The sequence below is a fragment of the Ixodes scapularis genome, unplaced genomic scaffold (genome assembly GCF_016920785.2).
Source record: "Ixodes scapularis isolate PalLabHiFi unplaced genomic scaffold, ASM1692078v2 PGA_scaffold13__105_contigs__length_92229423, whole genome shotgun sequence".
NCBI lineage: Eukaryota > Metazoa > Arthropoda > Arachnida > Ixodida > Ixodidae > Ixodes > Ixodes scapularis.
The window spans coordinates 23889393-23912503 of record NW_024609839.1 but is presented as its reverse complement, the minus strand read 5'-3'; the positions used below and the strand labels follow the sequence as shown (position 1 = coordinate 23912503).

Genomic DNA, 23111 nt, shown 5'->3' with positions numbered 1-23111 from the left:
TGCGTTCGTCGTTTCGCGTATCGTGGGACTCGCGGGGACGGCGATGGCAGCGGACGACGGGCGTGGGACCTCTATTTCAGAACTGTCGTTCGCGGTACCGGCGAATTCCGTCTACCGTTAAAAGAGAAATTTGGGACTGATCAAAAGAATTGGTATTCATCCCGTACGACACGCCCGGCCACCAAGCCGATTTGCACGAAGACGTTGCCGAGCCGTCGCTCCCTTCTCGTGGCTGAAGACATCGCTCGCGCAAACGTCAAGCACGACGTGTCTACTTCGAGTTCAATATGCACGCGTACGATTTCTTTACTAGGTGCGAATGTCCCCAAAGCGTGGTGCTTCTCGACTTCGACCCAGGAGTGCTTTTGCTGGAGCAAAATCGACAGCAAACTTTCCAACTTACAGTTTACCGGCTGAATTGTTACTAAGGAAAGAGATCCAACAGAAAAGCGATGTCCCAGTAGCTTAGTGGGGAAGACGTCCGGTTCACACGCGGTAGGACCGGGTTCGATCCCCCGTGAACCTTTATTTTTTTTTCTTCGAACATTTTCCGATGTTTACATATAATTTTTTTTTACAATCATCACTGAAGAAACAAACAAAAAATAACAAACTAATGTTGTGGACGATACTTCGCTGATTTAAATGGTGTGGGATTTCCGTTTTGACACCTGCGAGCTCAATGTAATCACTTTCCACAAAATGCAAGGAGCATATAAATCAGGTAACGTCCGCTTTCCGAGGTGCCCGTATATGTTCTACAGGAATTGCAGCCAGCCGTTGGTCCCGATCCCGTTGATCTTTCGGAAACTCTGTCGCACAATGCCACTTTTTTTCGGATTCAGGAAATGTGAGCCAGCTCTTCACGCAACATCTTGGGTGTATTCTTTTCGGAGCCGATCATGGAAATTCACCACGGGCACTCACTACTCATCTCCAACTCCTCAATGTACAAAACAACTCATCTTGGGGTACAGAACAACGAGCGGAACAAACATAACAGCAAAAAAATCGCACGGCGAGCAGTTCCCGCACGCCCCATCGCACGCCGCATGTCCTGTCGTCTGCTACCAAAAAAGAGAAAAAAAAAAAAAAAAAAAAAAAAACGCACGGTAGGGTGTAGCCACGTGACTTCCGCCACTCACACTCTTCTCTCCACTTCTCCGACCTCCGCCGGGTTTCGGTTTCGGTTTCGAGGAGTTGCGTCTTTTGGCTTTATTAAAAAAATACGCTACTCTGTTGCAAAATATTTATTGGGTAGTACTCCGACACCGTAATGAAGCGCCTGGCAAAAAATAAAAAAAATTTTTTGGGGGGTGTCAGTGTTACGCACCTTTTTGGCTTACGATCGTTTCGTGAATCTGGCCTCTTCACTTCCGAAAGTTGCGAGCAGACGACGTTGCAAAGGAGCAAACGACGCTCAGATAGGGGTCGCGATCAGCCAATTAGGGTTCGGCGTTCTGACGTCACCGCTACCCCCCTGCGCAAGAAGCAGACGAACTTGTTCTCCGCATACCCCCATGCTGGAAAGCGCCGGCGCCGTGTTCGCGCTAACAGTGTCCGACAGTGCACATAAATACATGTACGAAGGGGTTTTAGCACCGTTTTTCCATGCCACGATTTTAAAATAAAAACGCCGTAACTGACCAATTATTTCATCTGCGTGTCTGGGAAATGTTCCAATGTGGCTAGTAGGTACGAATTATTCGTGATATTTGCTCCTATAATCGGGTGCAGGGAGGAAATGCACTCGCTTTTTTCCGTAGAAATGCATTACCGGAAGTCAATTTCGGACTGCTTGCTGTCTGCTTCAATTTGCAACAGCACACTAGCGCCAGTTGAACCTTTAGGGTACATTGTAATAACTCTATGCATACAGTGAGCGCATCACCTCGTTGGAGCGCATACAGTTCACGTTTCCGAACGACCGTTTCTCAAATATTTAATACTCTTGAGTTACAAGGTTGGTTACAAGCGTTATTTTTTTTTTGCGTTTTTTAAGCATTTTTTTTAAGAATCTGATTGAATAGATAGATACAAACTAGGCTCTCCAATACACACAGACTGTGGCTTGCGCCACCTAGCAAGTTTACTTATTAAATGTATGTGACGATGTGACAGATCGCCCGGTGTTCGGGAAAGTAGATCCAAAACATGCGAGGTCTTGCTTGAAACACCTCTGGCATGCCCTGCCTTTTACAGTGCCGACAAAGCCACAGGCGCGTGAGCCTAGCGCAGGCTAATGCTTTTGTTTGTACGAGAATAGGCCGATTTCACCAACGAGTGCACGAGATGGTGACGTCTCCGGCAGCGGCGGCGAAACGCAAATAACTGGTGTGATCTAGGGCCTCTCTCTGGCGCCACTAAATAATCTCTATATATACCTCGTTTCAGCTGAACACCAGAAGCAGCCGATGCTACAAACGCGAGCTCCGGGCTTTCAGCGTTCCCTGCCGAGCACGCGCGCTGGTGCAGTGCCAGCATTGTTCAGAGCGGTTCAGGGCCTCGTGCTCGTAGCGTCGGCTGAAATGAAGCATACTAAAATCGATAGGAGGTACTTTGCAATTTTACAAAGCCATGTTAGCCACGCGCTGGCGCCCGAGCCTGTCGCGTGTCCACATGCTGTGCCACAACATCGTCAACGGAATATCGAACCCTACGAAGTACAAGGGCAAGAAGAAACAAAACAATGCGTTCATTTCGAGTGCCGGGTTGGAGCTTTGACAAATCCTTCAGACAACGCTTGGTCGCGACAGCGCGTCCACTCCACGAATCGCATCTGGTTGTTGTGTTTATCACACTCCTCGTCGTTTGTTACCTACTTTTCTCGGCGGGGAAATCAACGCGGCCGACTGACGGCTTCCTTCAGATGTCCGAGTGGGATATAGACGCAAACGCCAGCGAGTGTCCGTGGACGCCTCGCACGGAACGCCAGGACTTTTGGATTCCCGCCGACAGGCTCATGTGTCCGTCCCTGTCGGCGTCCATGCCACAAAGTTTTCCCATCAACGCGGAAGTCAACAAAACTCTACTGGGCGAACTGTCCACAAGGTTACAGCCGGGGGGTCGGTGGGCGCCATCTTGGTGCAAGTCGGCCCACTTCGTCGCCATCTTGGTCCCTTACCGCGACCGCCAGAAACACCTCTCCCTGTTCCTCCAACACATGCACCCGTTCCTGCAGAGGCAAAGCGTGCAGTACACCATCTTTGTCGTCGAGCAGACCGCCGAAGGCGCCTTCAACCGGGCCAAGCTGTTAAACATCGGGTTTGTGGAGGCCACGAAGCGGGACAGCTACTGCTGCATCTTCTTCCACGACGTGGACTACCTTCCGGAAGACCTGCGTAACCTGTACCGGTGCGAGCAGCATCCCAGGCACGTGGGCTCGGCGGTCAGCGCGTTCCGCTACGTTCTGCCCTACCCCGAATTCTTTGGTGGGGTCGTTTCGATGAGGGCCGAGCACTTCGTCCGGATCCGGGGCTTCTCGAACCACTTCTTCGGTTGGGGCGGAGAAGACGACGACTTGTTCCGACGGGTGAAGCACGCCGGACTCTTGGTGGTGCGCTGGCCATCGTCGATATCGCGCTACACGATGCTGGAACACAAGAAAGAGGTGCCTAACCCTCACCGCGATGCGCTGCTGTTCAGCGGGGACGAGAGGTTTCAGTCGGATGGTCTGAGCAGCCTGGAATACAAGCTGATCCAGCTGGAAGAGAAACCGCTGTACACGCACATCCTGGTCGACGTTTATGCGCCGACTTGATCTAGAGTAGAGGGAAGCACCCTCACTCGACGGATCGGTTCAGCCCCACGAAAGCGCTGCCGCTGAAGTCGTTTTCTACGTTAATAATTCTAGTGTGTTCCTTTCGGGCTGTGTTTGATTGCTGGTAAGGTAGGAAATGCAACGACAATTCGACCCGCATATTGCATATAGTTCTTGAGAACAGCATGCGTATGCAACTGTCATGATTCCTATTTGTGTTTATTGGGTTTGTGTGAAACATCAGGTGTGTGTTTGATACACTGAATAAGTAATATTGCTCCAATTATCTGGTAACGAGTAAAGCATAAGTTCTTAACATCACGCTTGTATCCAAATGTACCGACATGCAAATAAAATTCAATACCTTGATCGTCTAAACGGCATTCCAGTGCACCCTTTAATATGTTCTTTTATTTGTCAAGCATTTTATGTACTGGATTTTTGCAACCGTATTACACCATATAAAAATGTTGTTATGCAATACATATTATTCCAGTCCCATTTATGATTCAATTTGATGGTATGTATAATTATTAGATCATTAATCACATCATGCCACAATATTGCGAAAGCGCTATCGCAAAGCACGTTTTACAAGATTCAAGCTTTAATTGCAAACACACAATATACTACACTTTTTAGTTAAATTTTATAATAAACCGCTATCATACGTTGTTACTACTGCTAAAAAGCGAAGGAAATTAAAAGTTGTTTTTTTTTTTTTTTGAGAAAATCGATCCTAAATTAGCAAGGTTTTTGAAACATTAGTTAATTCAAAGGTATGTAGCAAATGTTTTCTTTTAGATACAATATTCAATTTTTAATGAACAGAAAGAACTAGGTTTAGGATTTCTTCTACAACGAAATTTCGGCTCTTGGTGTATTCTGGGGCAGCGTAAAGGCATCGGAACAGGTGGGCTCATTTCAATACGTTAGTCGTCGTAACTGCAACCGTGGCAGGTTTCGACGGGGCAGCCGTTGGCTCGTTGCTCGCTCGACTCGGCGACTCGGTGCTCAAAAGTCGTTGCCGTGGTAACCTGCGCCTGCTCGCGTATGCCACGTGGTCACGGGAGGAGGGGCGTACCAAGGGTTCCCATTATTCGTCGCGCGGCGCGCGTGGGCTTTTGGGACTTTTGCAAAGCGTCTATTGAGCGTCGTTTGGATTAAAATGAGCGGGAAAACCCGCAGCAAGTAACGTTGACCCGCAGACTGTGTCCACTCGGCGCGGCCATCTTCAAAATCTTCAAAATGCAGTGCTACGGCCAGGAGGGTAAAGGTGAGTGAGGAGGGGTGGCAAATCCCGCGCGCCGACATCCTGGGTCCCGAGTGAAAGATCGCGAAAGAGAGCGACAGAACACGAGAGAAAGAAACCAACGTTGCCAGTTGAAGGAGGGCAGTCGCAATGGTAATCGCGAAGACTGAAAACTCTCATCAATATAGACAGTGATAATTTTACATTGTAAACTAAATTCTGAGCTATTCTAACGCGTATAAAAAGCAGTTACGCTGCATTAACATTAGTTCTGATGAAATTTCAGAAATCTGGTGGTTGCTTGGTTTCGTATTCTTGGGATTACAGTGACCAAGAGACGACTAGAAGATTGGTGGAAATTATCTACCGAAAATTAAATGATGGACAACTAACTAGCACAGCTGGGAACAGGCGGGACCACTGATCTCAATGACAATTGCTGGATCGCGCTTGCCGCTCCCGCAAGTGAAGCCACCGGACTTCACTCGCTTGGGATACGATTTGCCGTTTTTGCTAGCCTTTGCTGCGGTTTTCCAGCGTGCTGTGGACACGTTTTCTACTCGTTCGTCGTCATTCGCCGAAGAAGTTTTTTGAAGACTCTGTGTATTGTTGAGACTTGCCGTCGTGAACACGTGGAAAATTTTACGAAAGTGCAGTGTCGCAGGAAAAAGGCACAACGCGTCGAAAGGAATGGGCTGGCGGCGTGTTCAAAGCTTCCCTGGCACGCCGAAGTGCCGTGTCTCTGTGCCTTCGCACGCTTGGATACCGACCAAGAATCGACGCCGTGTGGATGTGTTTTGCGAGTGCAATGTGCGTGAAGCCGTATCAAAAGGTACAACTCGTCGAAAACAAGTGTCGCCGGTGTCGCGGCGTGATCAAAGCTTCCTTGGCACGCCGAGTGATGCATCTTTGTGCCTTCGCACGCTTGGATACCGGTCTAGAATTGACGCCGCGCCAAAGTTCTGAACGTGTGTCGCGCGTAGAAGCCTTTAGAGTTCTGGATCGTCCAGCTGTTCCGGTGAGTTGCTATCAATAAAAGGGAGAGATCTGTACGTGTTCTTATGTACTATATTAACCATGGCTATGTCCCAAATCTACTCTAATAGATTCCGTGGGAGCACGAATAGGGCAACGTTGTGGAGCCAGGGGGGTTTTCGAAAGCAAAAGTACAATACGGCGAGAATGAAAATCTTTGAAGCGCGGCCGATATAGTCGTGTGCAATCTGCTGACCAATTACAATTAGGCGAGCCGCGCTCAAACGTCAAGTGCAATTAAGTAGGTTGATAATAAGCCAGCACTGATCAGTGATGAGGAGCTGTTGTGGGCGGTATTGTGTAAATCGTCTAAGGACGATTTACACAATACCGCGCACTTTCCCCCCACCTTCCGTCGCCAGTGGACCTAAACCGCGAGGGCAAAAGACGCTGATCCAGAGGCACGAACAGCTTCACGCACATTGCACTCGCTAAACACATACACACGACGTCGGTTCTTGATCGGTATCCAAGCGTGTGAAGGCACAGAGACACGGCACTTCGGCGTGCCAAGGAAGCTTTGAACATGCCGCCAGCCCTTCCTTTCGACGCGTTGTGCCTTTTTCTGCGACACTACACTTTCGTAAAATTTTCCACGTGTTCACAACGGCAAGTCTCAACAATATACAGAGTCTTCAAAAAACTTTTTCGGCGAATGACGACGAACGAGTAGAAAACGTGTCCACAGCACGCTGGAAAACCGCAGCAAAGGCTAGCAAAAACGGCAAATCGTATCCCAAGCGAGTGAAGTCCGGTGGCTTCACTTGCGCTGCAGCGAACAAGCGGGGAAGCGCGATCCAGCAATTGTCATTGAGATCAGTGGGCGGGACAGAGGAAAATTGGGACTCCCTTCCGCGTGGCTCCGGCCCAAAGTCTCAAACCTGTCTCCCAGTGGGTCCGGTGCTGTGGTAACGCCGAAAAGGTTTGACCAGAGGAAAATTGGCGACTCCCTCGCCGGGGGGGAAGAGGCAGGGGGGTGATGTTTTTTAGTTTTTTTGCCCGATCCCCCGAAGGTCATCCTGGTGATATCCCACACTGCCTGGTGATAGTTAGGGCCCGTTCACACTTACGACTTCGGACAGTCGCTGGAGCGACAAGCGACTGGTGACCACCAGTGTTCACACCTGATCGGACAATAATCAACACCTTCCCGAGCCGGCCGAACGGTTTTTCTGATCAAAGGCGCCGGCAGAAGAAAAAAAAAAAAAAAAAAAAAAAAAAAAACTTAATGGTGCTTTGGAACGTAAAACAACTATATGTGCGCTCCCTCAACAATGATATTGTTCGTACCTGCAATGCCGAAAATGCCGCCAATCTCGTTCCAGGCCTGCAGCTTTTTGTCCCGATCTTTCTGGTCAGGGTGCCGCTGATTCTAAAGAAACGGATAGTCTTTGACAGCCTTAATAGGAGCTTCCGCGGAGAACTCCATGCCAGTTACCGCCGCCGTGCGTGCGTCGCTGTTTCCCGCGGGAAACAGTTCCGGACAAACGCACACTGTGATTGGCTCCGCCGTCCTGCAACGACTCGGTTTTGCGACTTGAGAAATCGGTCAGGGAGCGACTGCCCAAAACCGGTCGCTAGCGACCTGTTTTGGTCGCTCCGCGACTAAAAATCAGTCGCTAGTCGCTCCAGCGACTGTCGCAAGTGTGAACGGGCCTTTAGGGGCGGGAGGAATCACGTTTTTGTCTTTTTAGACTTAGGCTAGGTGGCGCAAGCTACCGCCCGTCACAAAGGGAATAGCCATTAACATCCATCCATCCGGTCTGCCTGCGAGGTTGCTGGAAGGCCTGCAAGCTCCGCCGCTTGCGGCAGCCAGAACCTTTTCCTCTAGAATCCCCAGTTACAAGCATATATCTTCTCATTCGTTTCTGAAACTGCTAATATTTTGCAACTGCACGCTTGAGACGCGTAGAAAGAACAACGTTTGCTTCCCGATCGATGCGAGAAAAGCCAATATGAGTCAACTGGAGTCCAAGCCGATCCAAAAGAAAAAGTTAGCCGCCACACCACTGCAGCCACTGTCCTTGCTGTGGTGCGAAGTTCCGCCAACATGCTGCGGACGTCCTGGACTTATTGCACCTTACCAGTGACCTCAATGGCCCGGTCACTGGTGAGTTCACCGCTTCTAAATGTGCTCCAGGTAAGCTAGTGCTGATTTGCCTCGCTAAACGTGGTCGTAGTTTGGTAAGCTACCAGCGCGCGACTACGGAAAGTGCGCACTATGGACTCGGTTCCCCTTGGGTTTCCTCAAACAAAAGAAAAGAAAATATTAATATAAGCTTCACAGGCAGTAGAGTTAGCGCTGCAAAATTCTCTACTCAACAATAGACCTCGCGTGCGAAAAAAACAAAAAATTGCTTTCTGGAGGGGCACGCTTGTGCACGTGCGCGTAGGGAGCCTACATACTCGCCGACTCCGTCAAGTATGTAGGCTCCCTACGTGCGCGACGAAAACGGCAAAAGGAGCGCGGCCGGAGGCTCAGCATTTGAAAGAGACGCCCTTCCGGTCTCATCCTGTCGGTGTCAGCTGACCCGACCGCAAAGACGGCAGGACGGTGACACTAACGTTTCGCACTATGCGCTGATATGGGCATGTAGTACAGTCCTAATCACACTTGTCTATAGGCAGTCGGCAATGGCCAGGCGGCGCCACGATAGTACTGCATTCAGCGCCTCAAGCGGAGGCGTCTCTGTTAATGGGGCGGCCAGTTCGCCCGTCGGGCCGTTGCGAGCGGCGGCGACCCCAATTTCAGCAGTCCCCGTGTGCACCTGCGTGCCATGTCCCTGGTTCTTCTATGTGGTTTTTTAAGACCATCGGGAGCCTTGATAGGTCCAAGTGTTGAGAAAATATTCTAGAGTCGTCATTTGGACACCAGTTTGAGTTGTTTTCACTACTTGTGGCCGCCCGATCGGTCTGTGCTTCGCTCGTCTCCCATGAACTGACACAACACATCGAGAAGGCAGCGAATGGGTTTATTGTACATCCCGGTTGCCCGGCTTGGAGAGCCGGCAGTTTGGACCCGCCGACCCTAGTAGTAGCCTGTCGTTCAGAGCTCACAGTCGGAACCCGTGTCCAGGCGTGCGGATCGCCCTTCCCACGCCAGTGCTGCGTAGGCTAGCTGTTCCAGTCTATCACAGCCAGACTCTCGCTGCGGAACCACTCCGGGATCGTCATGGAGGCCAGTATGGTCAGGGTTCGCCGCTTCCGCCGGTCCTGATCCGAACTTTGCTGGTGGAATGCTCCTGGGAATCGCCATGGGCCACACCAGCCAGAACGGCTCTATCGTTCCTGCCCGGCCCCAGCCTCGGGCAGCACGCTCTTCCTCTTTCCTCGCTCGGCCGTCCTCTCCTCCCGACGCCCACACACACTAGAATAAAATTTGGGTAATTAGAACCAAACTCTGCGTGCTACAGAACCGTACGCACATTGCAAAGCCTGGTGTAAAATGGCGCCAGGCAACAAAGTGTACGTGTAAGAAGGATATTTACGCTTCGCACGAGATTTTTCTAGAGAAAAACTTTAGCATTCTGCTTTCTGCACCCCGTCACTTTTGTTACCAGACTCAGCATTAAATTTCGTTGCTGAAACAAACAAAACTTTGTACTGCGAAAATCCACTTTTTGAAAACTCGCAGGTTTAGAAGGTTTTGGTTGCAACCACGCGTGCCGAATGGCATTAGGAGTGCCGGAACGGGCCAACGGGCCTTTCGCTTGAAGACCTGATCGCCCGATTCTCGACATCACAACGAAGCAACAATCGGCCCGATTGTTCCTATTGTATTTCCCTAATGTGGCTGTCCTAGCGACTCGTAATACAACTTGTATAAATATGTTATTTTGCCGAGTAGTCTGCAAAACGAGTTCGTCCGACCACTTTCCAAGCCTACACGTATATTTTCGTTCACTTCCCCCCCGACAGTTTCTGTAAAATTCACTTACTTGTTGCGTCGCACTGCAGTAATCCACTTCTGTCGCCATGTCGCTTCCCAAGATCTCGAAGGGAAGCTGGGGAAGCGGTGAAGTTCGACGCTTGAGTCACCTTTGCAACTGTGGCCATATTTCATACAGCAGTAGCAACGTTTATTTTTTGGAGGAACTCTAGGGGTGAGCGAGATGTTGCAGGAACCCGGTGAGGTTATAGAGACGTGAAGTTAAGACTCACTTTTACAAAAAAAACTGTTCCAAAAAGCTCACGCCGATCCGAAATGCAACATTCACACGTGGAGAACATAATAGCGCTTCACGACAGGGACGAAGAGTAGGAACGAGACAACACAATGCGCATTGTGTTGTCTCGTTCCTACTCTTCGTCCCTGTCGTGAAGCGCTATTATGTTCTCCAAGTTTCAGTACCAACTCTCCCAAGAATCCGCATTACTCAACTTCACACATGGTTTCTGGATGCGCCCGCCCGCAGCCCCTCGACCCGCGTAGTCCTGGCCTACCCAGTTTCATTATTTTGCAGCCGCTAGATGGCGCAACGTGTAGCGCCAAACTGCATTGCAGGTTGCCTATAACGCACAAGCGAGCGGCTTTCTCCGGGGAGCGCTGGACTGGTGGCATTCGTGGAAACTAAGCTAGTCACGTGGCGCAACATAGAATGGCCCGCTCGAGGGGTGTCTTGCCCACTCTATCAGCTTGATAAGCGATAAAAAGAAAGTGATTTATAATATATTTTTGTTTTTTGATAACGACATCGTTGATACGCCTTCATGCTTTACTTTGTTTATTGTTCGAGCAATGATGTTTGTAAAAAGCGTGCGAGCAGCCTTCCGCATTCGCCGCTAGCTGATAGAGTGGGGTGGCTATGTTGCACGTTTTGGACTCCCAGGAGACTAGGGAGAAGGAAGTGACGTCAACGACACAGGAAATGCAGATTGGATGTTGACAGAAGAAAACAAGATCAATATCCAATCTGCATTTGCTGCGTTGTTGACATCACTTCCTTCTCCCTAGTCTCCTGGGAGTCCAAAACGTGCAACATAGCCTCCCTGGACGACACCCCTCGAGCGGACCGTTCCATGTTGCGCCACGTGACTCGCTTAGTTACCGCGAATGGCACCAGTCTAGCACTCCCCCAGAAAGCTGCACGCTCGCGCGTTATAGACAAGTGTGATTAGCACTATACTATCGTGGACACTATTAGCTATGATTAGGGTGTGCATTTTCCGGTTTTAACCGAAAAACACCGATAAACATCCGTCGGTGACGAAAATATAAAATCGGTTAAAACCGAAAAACACCGGTGGTTGGATATTTTCGCCCTGGTTAAAACCGAAAAACATCGGTCGTTGCTAGTTTCCGACCTAGCGAAACCCTTTCCCCGTAGAGGTTCGTCAAACCTGTTATCTCGTGGATCCTGCATTCTTCCAGTGTTTATACATGGCTTTCAGGTGGCACCAGTCCGCCCTCCTTTCTGGGGGTCAAAAGCGTCTGGTGAACGCAGTGGAAGCTAAGCTCTCATACGCCTTTCCCCTATTGTGTCTCCCATGTCCCTTTTTTGTGGGAAAATTAACACAGTGGAGGGTAGGCTCTCACGTGCCTTTTCCGCATTGTGTCTGGCCAAATGATGTCGGTGCAAGCCATGTATTCAGAGGTTGCTGTGGTTCCTGGAAGACATTGCCGACTTCCGTGTCGTACAGGAGCGTGCGTTTTCATAATTGCGGCTTGCGAACCGCAAGGAACGTGCTTTGTGTGTAGATGCAAGCATGAAAGTATGCTTGCATCTACTATAATAACCAAGTGTGAGAAATAGTTGCTTCCTAGAGAAGAAGTGTATGAACTATGTGAATAAAATTGGAACTCTCTGTCTGTGATCAATCGCTTTTTTTTCACCGATAATCACCGTTTTTAGCCTCATCGTGAGATGTTCCACCGAAATACGTCGGTGTTTTGAAAATAAATAAACACCGAAAAACATCCGCCGATTTTTCTCACAAATAAACACCGGAAAGTACACACCCTAGCTATGATTCCCTGTTTTCGGAGCTTATTTTTTCGCACTGTCTAGCGTTACGTCTGCGTAACCCAAAATGAAAATTAAGGTTACGTCCGACGGAACTCCAAATAAAAATTTAAGTCGCGTCCAACGGAACTCGAGATAAAAAATAAAGTCCCCCCCACCCCCGCTGCCCGTTTCGACCTGGATGAGTTTCGTACTTCCGTAGGTCGTAGTACCGGCAGATGTTTGCGTAATTGTTACTACACGCGTTTGTGTAATTACATACGAGCAACACAATTTTTCTAGATCACGGCACATAGACGCCTTAAACGAGATGATGGGCCCATAATCTGTCGTACGAACCAACACCCCAACACTGATGTCTGAGGGTTTCGGGTGTCTCAGGCTTGGAGCATGCGTGCTGCGGTTTCCATTTGATTAATGTTTTTCTTTTCTCTTGTACGTCGCATCTAGCAAGAAGTGGTTTCATATCGAAAAAAAAAAAAAATAGATAACAAAAATCCTTAAGGTGAAAAAATTGCTGAATGGAGGGTAAAAAACGAGGAAGAAAAAAAAAGCGTATGTGACAGGCTGGCCTACGCAGCTTGTACATACGAGGAACACACTCCAACACCCTCGAACAGCCTGTATGGTACTGGAGGTACGGATAAAGCCGTGATTTTAACCAATTCGTGAATGCAGCATCGGACATAATGCAGAAGTAATTTATAGTATTTTTGTGTTTACGTCGTGTTTCGGCCACAAAGCGTAACATTTAATAAGGTTCCGTAGGTTACACAGGCTGTAACTTATTTCCGTCGGGCGTAACTTGAAACCTTAAGGTAAAGTTACGTCGGACGTATCTTTAATTTTTATTTTGGGTTCCGTCGGACGTAACTTTGCTCTTTATTTCAAGCTCCGTCGGAGGTAACTTTAATTTTATTTGGAGTTCCGTGGGACGTTGGACGTAGCTCAAAACCTTGACGTAAAGTTACGTCGGACGTAACTTTAATTTTTATTTTGGGTGCCATCGGACGTAACGCTAGACACTGCATTAGTTTTTACGGAATTCTAAGGGTGTTTTTCGGAGTTTAGTTTTCGCTTAAAATTTGGGGTTTATCGCAGTTCATTTTAATTAGACTCCCAATCCTCCAAAATTCAAAATTTAATTTTACTCTGCACTATTTTTTTTATATATATAAACATAAGTAATGTCAGAACAAAATCTGTTCACTAACCCCATATAGCCCTTGCGATTGGCAGTACCAGGTGCCCCACCACAAATATTGAAAACAAGAATTACTTCGATAAACATCAGTACTTTGAAGTAGCCATACTCCTGGGCGCATACAACCTTCAGCTGCCCTCCTCATCCTATGAAGCCTACAGGTTCACACCTTCACTGTGATAAAAACACTACCCCTCTTCCATTTAAGGACAAATAATACGATCCAAACTTGAAACCGGAACAGTAACTTTTGTCGTGGTCCAGAAGTAGATTGGCCCATTGTATAGAAGAAACCTTGACAAGATAAACAGGAAACTCCATTTTGTACAAGAAAAAAACAAACTGAATTGGCCTTCTATTGGGACCACAAACCCGATGCTCCGACGCACTTTCTACGTAAAATACCACATTTTCTGGCTTTTTTTTTTACACTGTGACCTCGAAATTCAGAGTTTTTCGGATAAATCCGAATTGCCAAAACTTTTACCGGCAAGTGTTTTTCGGAGTTTATCTGATTTATTTGAAAACATGGAACCCTTGCTATGACACGGCCAGCCGTGGCCTTTCCACACCCTTCAGCGTCACATAGTAGGGGGCACTCTGAAACACCACGCCTACCCTGCCTGCCCTGTGTGGTAAAACCACTCTTCCAGGTTCCGATCGCACTTTCTCCTTGTCGTCTGCTAGGCAGAAAGCATTCATCGCCACAGCACTTGCCAATGTTTTCTTCACCGGCTTTTCTGGGTTTCTCTTTCAGTACAAAGATTCCCCGACTTGTGGAAACGGGTCCGCCAAACATCCAGCAAAGAGATATACTGAGCTAAGCAGAATTAGCGCAAAATTTCTGACACAAGAGAAAAAAACACGAACAGGCGTCTGTCCGGTTAATTAAAGTAATCTACCTATACTCCGTTTCATAATAATTTGGCGAACTGTGGAGGCTGCGGCCCCCGTAACCAAATAAGAGTGCCGGAGCAATACATGTGATAACTTTCCATGGTCGAGGCCACGGGGGCCTCGTTACCGCCCCAGCAACAGCGCCGCCCACGACAAAAAGTAGTTCCAGGCTTGCTTTTCTTTTAACGGCAATTGAACTCTCGCAATTCTATCTCTAACGAGAAGATATGAAGAATAATCACAAATTTATGAGTTTCATTTATATTTAAACCAAAAAAAGTGACACCACACCCATATTTGCTCGATTTTTTTCTCCTTGTAGCGCCGTCGCCGTTTCCGCTTGGCAGTTTCCACTCAAAACATTGCCAGTGCCCTGACATTAGCACCCATCGCAGATTCGTGGCTAAATTGAGTGTGTGGTTGTCTCATGAACTGTTTTTAAAGTGCTTGGTATTCTAGCGGATGGAAATGTTGCTTCGGTGGACGTCATCCAAAGTTGGTTGGTTTCAGAGCAGACAACAGCCGCTTTCTCCGGACGTCGTGCCTCGCATTTTGCGTAGTGACTTAAATGCTCCCACAACGTCGGGTCACAGTGCCTCGCTCCGACGCTCTTATTCGGTCACGGAGCCCTAGCCTCCACAGTTCGTTATCATAAAATGGAGCATATATTTGCATACAATCATCGGCAATGATTATGCTTAGCTAGGTATGTCCCCTTTGTTCGTTGTTTGGCTAACTTGTATCTGCGAGTCAGGGTATTTCCGTACCAAAAAAGCACCCACAAAAGCCTGTGATGCAAACATCGGCAAGTGCCGTGGTAGTGTCTGCTTTGCACCCATCAAGGAAAGTTTGCGTTTGCTACCTGGAAGGGTAATTCCACCACACTGCGGAGGTGGGGTAGGCGCATTGTTTCTGAGTGCGCTTGCTATGTGGCGCTGGGGGTATGGAACGACCACGGCTGCCGTGTTATAGCTAATAGTTTCCGCAGTAGTAAAGTCTCCCACAATATGAAAGACCCACTGGGAGTGCGTGACAGAGACGGCGGCGGGTGGACACTCACTTGAAGCTCAACTGGACCTGAACGCACTTAACAGTTTCTGCTTTCGGCTTACAGAAGTGCGCACCGTCGTCGTGATGTCCGGATACATGGTTCCGAAGGCTCAAAACAAGCATAGTCATTTGTTTTCTTTATCTTTGAGAATATAATAGTGCCTTTAGACACAGACAAGAGGGGAGAACAGGACAAAACAATGTGCTAACTTCAACTGTTTAATATTAAAAAAAGCTATGGCTGCCATTGCGCCACTGCAGCTTGCAAGAACTGGGTCTCTCTATCTACCAGGCCAATCTAAGCCATGCCAATGCACCAATCCGTTTTATCCTCGTGTCTACTGACGATCGTGCAGGACTTGAACTCGGGTTTGCATCCACAGTCATCACAGTGAATTGACAAATGGCCATCCTGTTGCCCACTCGCTTTTAGGTTGTATTTGCGTAATCTATCATTAACAGATCTTCCCGCCTGTCCCATGCATTTCGTGCCACACGTCAACGGGGTCTGAAAGACTACTCCTGCGCGTGCTACAGACGGGCTGCAATGCTCTCAAAGTTTCAGCACCAACTCGCCACACAATCAACATTGATAAATCTTTTTTTAGGGGCGAAGCTCCTTAGGGGCTAGCCATGTCCGTATGTCCATCTGCCGTCGAATGCATGTGCTCCTGCTCGTGAGCTCACGAGCACATGCTCCCGTGTTCGTGTAGGAGAAAAAAAAAAAAAAAAAAACGCATCTCCACGTGGTGAATGATGTTGATTGGGGCGAAGCTCTGGTGGTGCTTGTCTGCGTAGACGCTGAGCCACAGCACGCCGAGCCTTTCGTTCGTTTTCATCCATGTCAGAAAGAGAATGTGTGGTATGGAACGTGGTTATATATGCATTTGAGCATTTGACCGCAGCATGACATGGATGTAAACGAACGAAAGGGTCGGCATGCTGTGGCTCAGTGTCTACGCAGACAAGCACCACCAGAGCTTCGCCCCAATCAACATCATTCACCACGTGGAGATGCAGTTTTTTTTTTATCATTGTTTTGCGTGTCAAATGAAGGAACAGGCAATGCTAAATAAATTTTAAGGGAATGAGTGCATTCATTTATTCTAAAAAAGATCTACGGCAAATCGCTAGGCGATTGTGTTGCGTACATGAAGCTCTTCTAGCATCACAAACGTTTAGCTATACTCTCGCGGTGCTCTTCACCAGATAGTTGAATGCGTACCATGTGCACACTTGATAGTTGTTCCTAGAATGAAGCTCCGCATGCCGGTGTGGTCGCATGTCAAACTTCTTGCAGCCCCAAAAACGTGTGCGCGAATAAGGGCGGTTCCTCGAGCTCCGGTCATGCTGCGCCATCTCGCAGCGTTTGTCAGAAACAGGAGTGAACCTTCGACACGCTTGTTTCGTGGCAAGGCAACAACACCCTTCAGATGCCTCTCTCTCCTTCCATTGTGTCCCCGCACAAAACTCGATATAAAAAACCTTTGGTTTGGCTACCGAGGAACTGAGCAACGTCGAGAAATACTTGGCGAGAAAATGGGTCCCGTTCTCGTTATTTTAGTGCCATTTATCTTCGTACGCTTCGCCAACTGCCATTTCTTAATGGAAAATTTAAAAAATTGCGGTGGCTTAGCTCGGCTATGCCAGGATATACGTAGCGTGAGCTTATGCGCACAAGATGAGAGGTGCTATCAAGCGGCTCCGGTGCAGCGTCAGATTTGGCCACTGCGCAACGAAGGCGCACAGCTGGGCACGCGGCGGCGCCAGTGCGTCTGCCGCGGCTAAGACATCACTCCTCTGGAATGCGCAGACCGGCGAGGCGGGCGTGGCAGTGGCGGAGCGCACAGCGGTGGCTTCGCGTGGCTCTCATAATGAGCCGTGCTTATTATGCGGAGTGCGCGGCGTCGTGCGCCGTGCTCACTATGCGGAGCTCCGCCACCAGCGCCGCACGCTCCACATAATGAGCACGGCTCATTATGAGGGCTACGCGAAACTGCTCAACCTCGGCCAGTGTAGCTAATGCTACAAAAATCGCTTGGAATGTTAGGTTTGAATAATGGGAAGCATCGACACTTAAGCATCTGTTCCGAACTGCCAGTGCCACTGTTGGGCAGGGACTGCTTGCAACCACTTAAGGCAGGAGTAAAGTCCCTCTATAAAATTCGCTCTTACAAGCACCGTCAACCACTGTATTGGAGATGCGCAAGACACGTGCCACAAGCGGGTGCTCTGCCGCGATTTCAGTGCTGCTACAAGGGCTGCTCATTTCAGCGTTGTGCCACCATTTGCTTCCAAGGGCCGCTCGAGACACGGGGCTCGTGCACTGGTGCATTTGACGCTACTTGAAAGACAAGCGCAAACACATCGAGGGGCTTTAGGTAGGAGAACAGACTGGCGCCACCTATCGCATATCCTCGGAACACTTTTCATTTGCATTTTACTAGAGTTTTGCAATATTTGCGAGATTGAATCTATTCGCCATCCATGAGAAACAATTGCTCAAAACATTATCAAAATTTTTTCAAGCCCGTGGGTGAAGGAACCAAAGTGTCTAGCAACCGAGAAAACCGGGAATTGTCAGGGAAATCATAATTACTGGGAAAAATCAGGTAATTGTCGGGGATATTGTCAAAAAGCGAGCTCAGTCGGGGAAGATGAGCCGGAAACACCATTGAGTGCCTTGAGCAAAGGCTTGAGGATGTGGGGGCAGAAAAAGGGGCAATAAATTCTGCTCACTTGATGTAGAGCATGCAACCCGATGCAAAGGGAACAGCTGACAAATCCAGTCCAAGCCTTGCATTGGACTGGATTGGATTGGATTGAGTGTGCGACACTAGACTAGATTCAGTTAGAGCTACTAGATTAAGTAACAAATGGGGAAGCTGCAGACCCCAAATCCAATCCAAGCCTTAAGCCAAAAGTGTGCATTTGGCAGCCATGCTGCCGTTCGGTTATTGAAGAGTGTGGTTGAGCATCGTGTTTTCATTGTCTTCCCGGAAGTGACCCCTTCACTGACGATGTCGGCGGCAAGGAAGTGCTTGTTTAATCCGGACTGGACAAACCCAAATATTTCGGAATATGAAAGTTGGATTAAGCCCATGCGAAATGATTCTTACAGTGTTCAATGCCTTGCGTTATAATGGTCTTATATAATTAACCGCCTCTACAATGGTCAGGGAATTTCACCTAAAATTGTCAGGGAAAACCTGGAAAAGGCAGGAAATTTCAAAGTAATAATTTGCTAGACACCCTGAGGGATGACGTTTAAAAGGTGGGAAATACTTAATATGCAGGTCGGACCTGTTCCTAAGATGCCCGATTGATGGTGACCGTGTGCCAGCGCGTTCTCTGGTCACGAGAGGGCAGTGTGCATTCCTCGGTTGCACTCAAAGGGCAATGTGTGAACCAGCCTTCAAGCCGCAGTCATACTGCTAATATATCGCACAAAGGGCCGTCTGCAGTCACCGCCTGAGGCATATGACGGTCACATTGGTCATACAAAAACTGTCTGCGGACATGTTTGAAGCATACATATGTACAAAGCAAACATGCTTCGAATGTACCCGAGGCGCGTTCGTGGATTTCTGTCCTCGTGTCTGCGGCGAACGCTGGATCTTTTACACAATATATGAACGGCGCGACTGTGGTTTAGAGATGACTGGGCGGCCAATCATTGGTCGATGTGTGGGTCTCGCAGGGTGCCTCGACCGTGGGAGTCCGCCACCTCTCGCAACAGCGGCAGCAGACGGCCAGGCCACGAGGACGGAACAGCTTCGAGCAGAGGGCCAACGCCATCTTCGACGAGGTCCGGGAGATCCGCCGGAAGTCCGAGACCGGGGACTTCGAGGTTCCCAAGCTGTTCCTGGTGGAGCGACTGTCTCGCGAATTCGGCCTCCCGTACTGGGAGAAGGACATACTGAAGCTGCTCAAGCTGCTCGAGTCCAAGGAAGACAAGAAGGCCGGCATACACCGCCCGGTGAGCCTCGGCCCTCTCGTCCCGATTCCGTCGCACTGGGACGCCGAGGAACGGATCTCCGACCGGTGCCTTTACCCTCCCCTACCGCCCGAGCGTCAAAAATGGTCCTGCAGCCGCAGCGGCGACAAGCTACGTCGCAGTAGCTGGCGCTTCTTGCCATGTGACAGGACGTCGCGATCCAGGCAGGGCACGTCCGTGGTTTAGACCCACGTTGCCGTAGAAGAAACTTAATGTGAATTCTGAGCCGAAGACATGCTCTTCGTGTAAAGCTTGTCAAAATATTAGGTGCTGGAAAACATCTGCCATCTGAATTAAGTCCTGAATGCATAATCTTTTTGTTCCTGCTCCGCCCTTTGAAAAGCACGGTGAAAGAGCACAAGGATGCACCTGATCTCGCCTCACCACTGTCCCTTTGTGCACGACAAGGTCCGTCTGCTATGCTCGCTGTCCCCATGACAATGAAGCGTCTCTTTAATAGATGCATACCTGGCGACCGACATAAAGGTTATGGCAGAAAGAAGGAGCGAATGCAAAAGTTTGCTGTCGTCGCGGTGTCCCGTGTCGCGTCCGCTTCGGTTTTTTCGTCAGTTGTCCCACTGCGGAACGAGCCGCAGCACAACTGGTGTCTGCTGTATCCATGTCTGCCGCTCTTCCACTGCCAGGATCCTGGCGAGCAGCAGCACGACAACGGCGCATGGAACACGTGTCTGTCCAGTGTATTAACGTTGTCCAAAAAAGTGGTTCCTGGATTTCCACCCGAGGACACCGCGAAAGTGTCGTGCCGTCGCCGGCCGCGTCGTAGCAGAGGTGGTGGACTTGGCAGACGCCCATTCTGCTGCAGGGGACTCTTTCCGTCTTGACAGTCCGTGGAAGCCTCGGCAGCCGGGAGTTGGGTCCGAAACGACGGCGGAACTCGTGTTCCCTCGTGGCCTTTTTTGGAACTTCTAAACCCAACTGTCAGGATCGCGACATCCGACAGCGTAACACTCCAGCTTCTGTGGCGTCATTCGTTGCCACTTGCTTTGTTTAATTTGCCCGCACCTCCTGCACACCGGTGCAGAAAGGAGTAGGGGCAGTGTACTTCCGGCACGTGTACTAAGATACGATCGAAGTACACCGTCCTACACTTTTCTGCACCGGTGCAGGAGGTGCAGGTAAATCAAAGGAAGCTAGTGACAGCATTGGCGGAATATGACGCTAGACAGGCCGGTTGGAGACGGGCTCCAGGCATTGTGGTTGGAGGGAGGAAGGAAATGCAAGGGCAGTTTTTAAAGTTCTTCCACCACCTACAGAGTGCTTACGATTGTATGTAGTTCACAAAAACTCCTCTCAGCCATTCTTATACCACTATAAAGGCTGGTTCAAAAACTAGCTACTGCTTACCAGGGCCGTACCCAGAAAAAAATTTCGGGGGGGGGGGGGGGGGGTTTTCGGGGACAACGGCGGCCATTTTGAAAGTGTCTATTGTCTTAATTTTGCCTATGAATCATGCGCATCGGTGGCATATAATGGAGAGTTACAGCAAACCGGACAACCGGTCCCGGTTTGGTACCCGGTAGCCGACCGGCGCCACTGCGCGTGCGCAGAGGTGGAGATTAAAATCGGCTGGCTGCCAGTGCACCGACCAGGGCCGTACACAGAAAAAAATTTCGGGGGGGGTCAGAACCCCCTATCCCCCCCCCTGGTTACGGCCCTGCTGCTTACGTCCGGAGAGGCTCAAAACCGGTTCCCAAGCCTCTTGTGACTGCCTACGACCAGCTCCTCAGCAGGGCAGCCTGTCATAAGCACATGCAGGAGGCTCAGAACCGGTCCTTGACCTTTACGGTTGTAAGCAGTCAGAAGTGCGCAAACCGGTCTAAGAAGAGACGAAGGTTCGTCAAACTGGTTGATCCCCAGGCTCGGCAAAAGTTGGCGACATCTTTCAGTTTGAACCGCTTTTTCTTGTGTCCCCACTTTCAAGGCGGTCGAACTCGACTCGGTCGACGATGGGTGACGGGGGCGCTTTTCTCTCGCAGGTGGGCAGCGTGGCGATAGTGAAGAACACGCCATTCATGTGCCGCATGCTGTGGCGGGTGAAGCACCTGGTGCGGGTCACCCCGATCACCTTTCCGGACGGGGAGCCCCGGGAGGGGGAGTATGGGGGCACCCACTTGGGACGGGACGGGGTGTTCCGCAGGGTGCCCCATATCGACGAGCTGCGCCTGGCCGCCACAGAGCCGGAGCGCAAGAAGCTGGACGGCAAGGAGATTGCCAAGGTGCTCCACCTTGCCTGGAACAACAGCCTGTGACCGTGGCCTCCTGAGTGCGCCGTTTGGCTGTAGAAGTTCGGTCACTGGCGTCTGACCTCTCCACCGCCGAACTTGGGCTTCGACGAGCGTGCGCTGTTCGGCTGGAGGCGTGAGCCGTTTGATCGGTGACACTTGGCCGCTCTGCCGCGAGACACTGGCTTCACAACGTCAACAACAACGGCTGTTCAACCCAACAACTCCTCTCTGTGCCGAAGTGCGGGACTGTCCGAAGAAATAGTGCTCTTCTTGAGCAAATCGTGTTCGTTATTAAATGGAAAGTTTAACCAATGTTGCCATTGGTATTCTTGAAGATTCCCTAGACCTTTGTGAAAAATATTCCACGAAGCCCCCTGGCAATCCCACACTGGGATTGTTGAGGAAGCGGCGCCTCCTCTTTTACCCCTCGAGTTCGGCACATGGAGGAAAACGGACCGAACACGTGACAAAGCCACATTTTTTATGACTCTAGGTCTTGTTGCACGTTCTGATCTGTGAGGTATCGAGCCTAAAGAAAGATGATTCAGATCCATGTTCTAGATCCAAAGGTACCAACCGTGGGCAAACTTTATTGTGACAGAAAAATTAATTTTGAGAAAAAAAGAAAAAAAAAATCTTTCTAAAACATGCTTGTAAACAGCCTGGATATGTTTAAGTTGATGTAATCAATTAATGAATTGTATTTGGTAACTTGAAAATGTGTACAGCGTGGGCAAAATGGATTGAACACACTTTAAACTGACCGCATAAATCGGTTTCTTAACTTACTGTGCTGGATTTACTACAGAGGTGCTTGAAGCTGGTGCATTAATAAATTGAGTATGAATACATGAAACCTCCGGAGTCAAAAGGAAGAAAATAAAAACTGGGTTTGTCTGTGGAAAAATGATTGCTAAGCCTTTTATTTCAAAATCGTCACAAAATCGTTGTGGGCTATTCGGCGTTTACTACGATTGAAAAATTCGTGAAATGGAAAAAAAATAGAATTTACTTAGCTATTCTTCACTTCATTTGGCCGAAATAAGCGCCACAGTAGCACATATTTTTTTTTAGTGTGCATGCAGTGTAAAGGGAAAACAGTTTTTGATTTCTCTTAATTTACTCAGGTGAGCCAATCATTCCACAATTTTAGCGAAAGCTTCCACCAATTTCAGGCACCTCTGTACTAACTCCCAGCGTGATAGGTTAAGAAACCTTTATGCGGTCAGTTTAAAGTGCATACAATCCATTTCGCCCACACTGTATTTTGCTCCTTATACGTAGTTCCTGCAGTTTTCACTCTTAGTGTCTCACCTTAAAAATGCTGAAAAAACAAACTTCAAAATATGCTTGCCCACTGCCTGGCTATGTTACTGATTCATTGTTAAACTACTACACTTTTCAGCTCCTTCGGCTTAGATAAAAAAAGAAAAGAAAATCCAGATATCTTTTTTTTCCCCCTGCGTAGTATATATATACCGTAATATCCTGAGTCATCGCCCACCCCCCTACCGCCCGAAATTCATTAAAAAGTGGGGTGGGCCATGTCTCGGTGGGTGAGCACAAACACTTGAAAAAAGCGGAAAAAAACGCCTATTTTTCTCTGCGTATCTAGCGCTGATGCACAAGAGATACATCAAACTCCAAACTCGATTTAGTTTCATTGTTTTATAGAAAAAAAATGCTCACGAAAGAATATTTTACTAT

General features: G+C 48.9%; 2 protein-coding genes across 2 annotated transcripts; both read left to right on the top strand.

Moving 5' to 3' along the window:
- Window positions 1-2097: 2097 nt before the first annotated feature.
- On the top strand, window positions 2098-4138 carry LOC115329215 (beta-1,4-N-acetylgalactosaminyltransferase bre-4-like). Its single transcript, XM_029990755.3, has one exon. It carries the CDS (start codon window positions 2690-2692, stop codon window positions 3758-3760), a length of 1071 nt encoding a protein of 356 aa, XP_029846615.1. The 5' UTR covers window positions 2098-2689; the 3' UTR covers window positions 3761-4138.
- Window positions 4139-7807: 3669 nt separating this feature from the next.
- LOC115329221 lies at window positions 7808-21717 on the top strand. Its single transcript, XM_029990760.4, has 3 exons — window positions 7808-8187; window positions 18862-19140; window positions 21156-21717. The coding sequence occupies exons 1-3, from the start codon at window positions 8098-8100 to the stop codon at window positions 21426-21428; spliced, it is 642 nt and encodes a 213-aa protein (XP_029846620.2). The 5' UTR covers window positions 7808-8097; the 3' UTR covers window positions 21429-21717.
- Window positions 21718-23111: the final 1394 nt, after the last annotated feature.

Coding starts and splice junctions, on each gene's coding strand:
- LOC115329215 (XM_029990755.3), top strand. CDS start 2,690: ATGCGTTCATTTCGAGTGCCGGGTTGGAGCTTTGACAAATCCTTCAGA.
- LOC115329221 (XM_029990760.4), top strand. CDS start 8,098: ATGCTGCGGACGTCCTGGACTTATTGCACCTTACCAGTGACCTCAATG. Junction 8,188..18,861: donor CGCTTCTAAATGTGCTCCAG/GTAAGCTAGTGC, acceptor TGGGTCTCGCAG/GGTGCCTCGACCGTGGGAGT. Junction 19,141..21,155: donor AGGCCGGCATACACCGCCCG/GTGAGCCTCGGC, acceptor TTTCTCTCGCAG/GTGGGCAGCGTGGCGATAGT.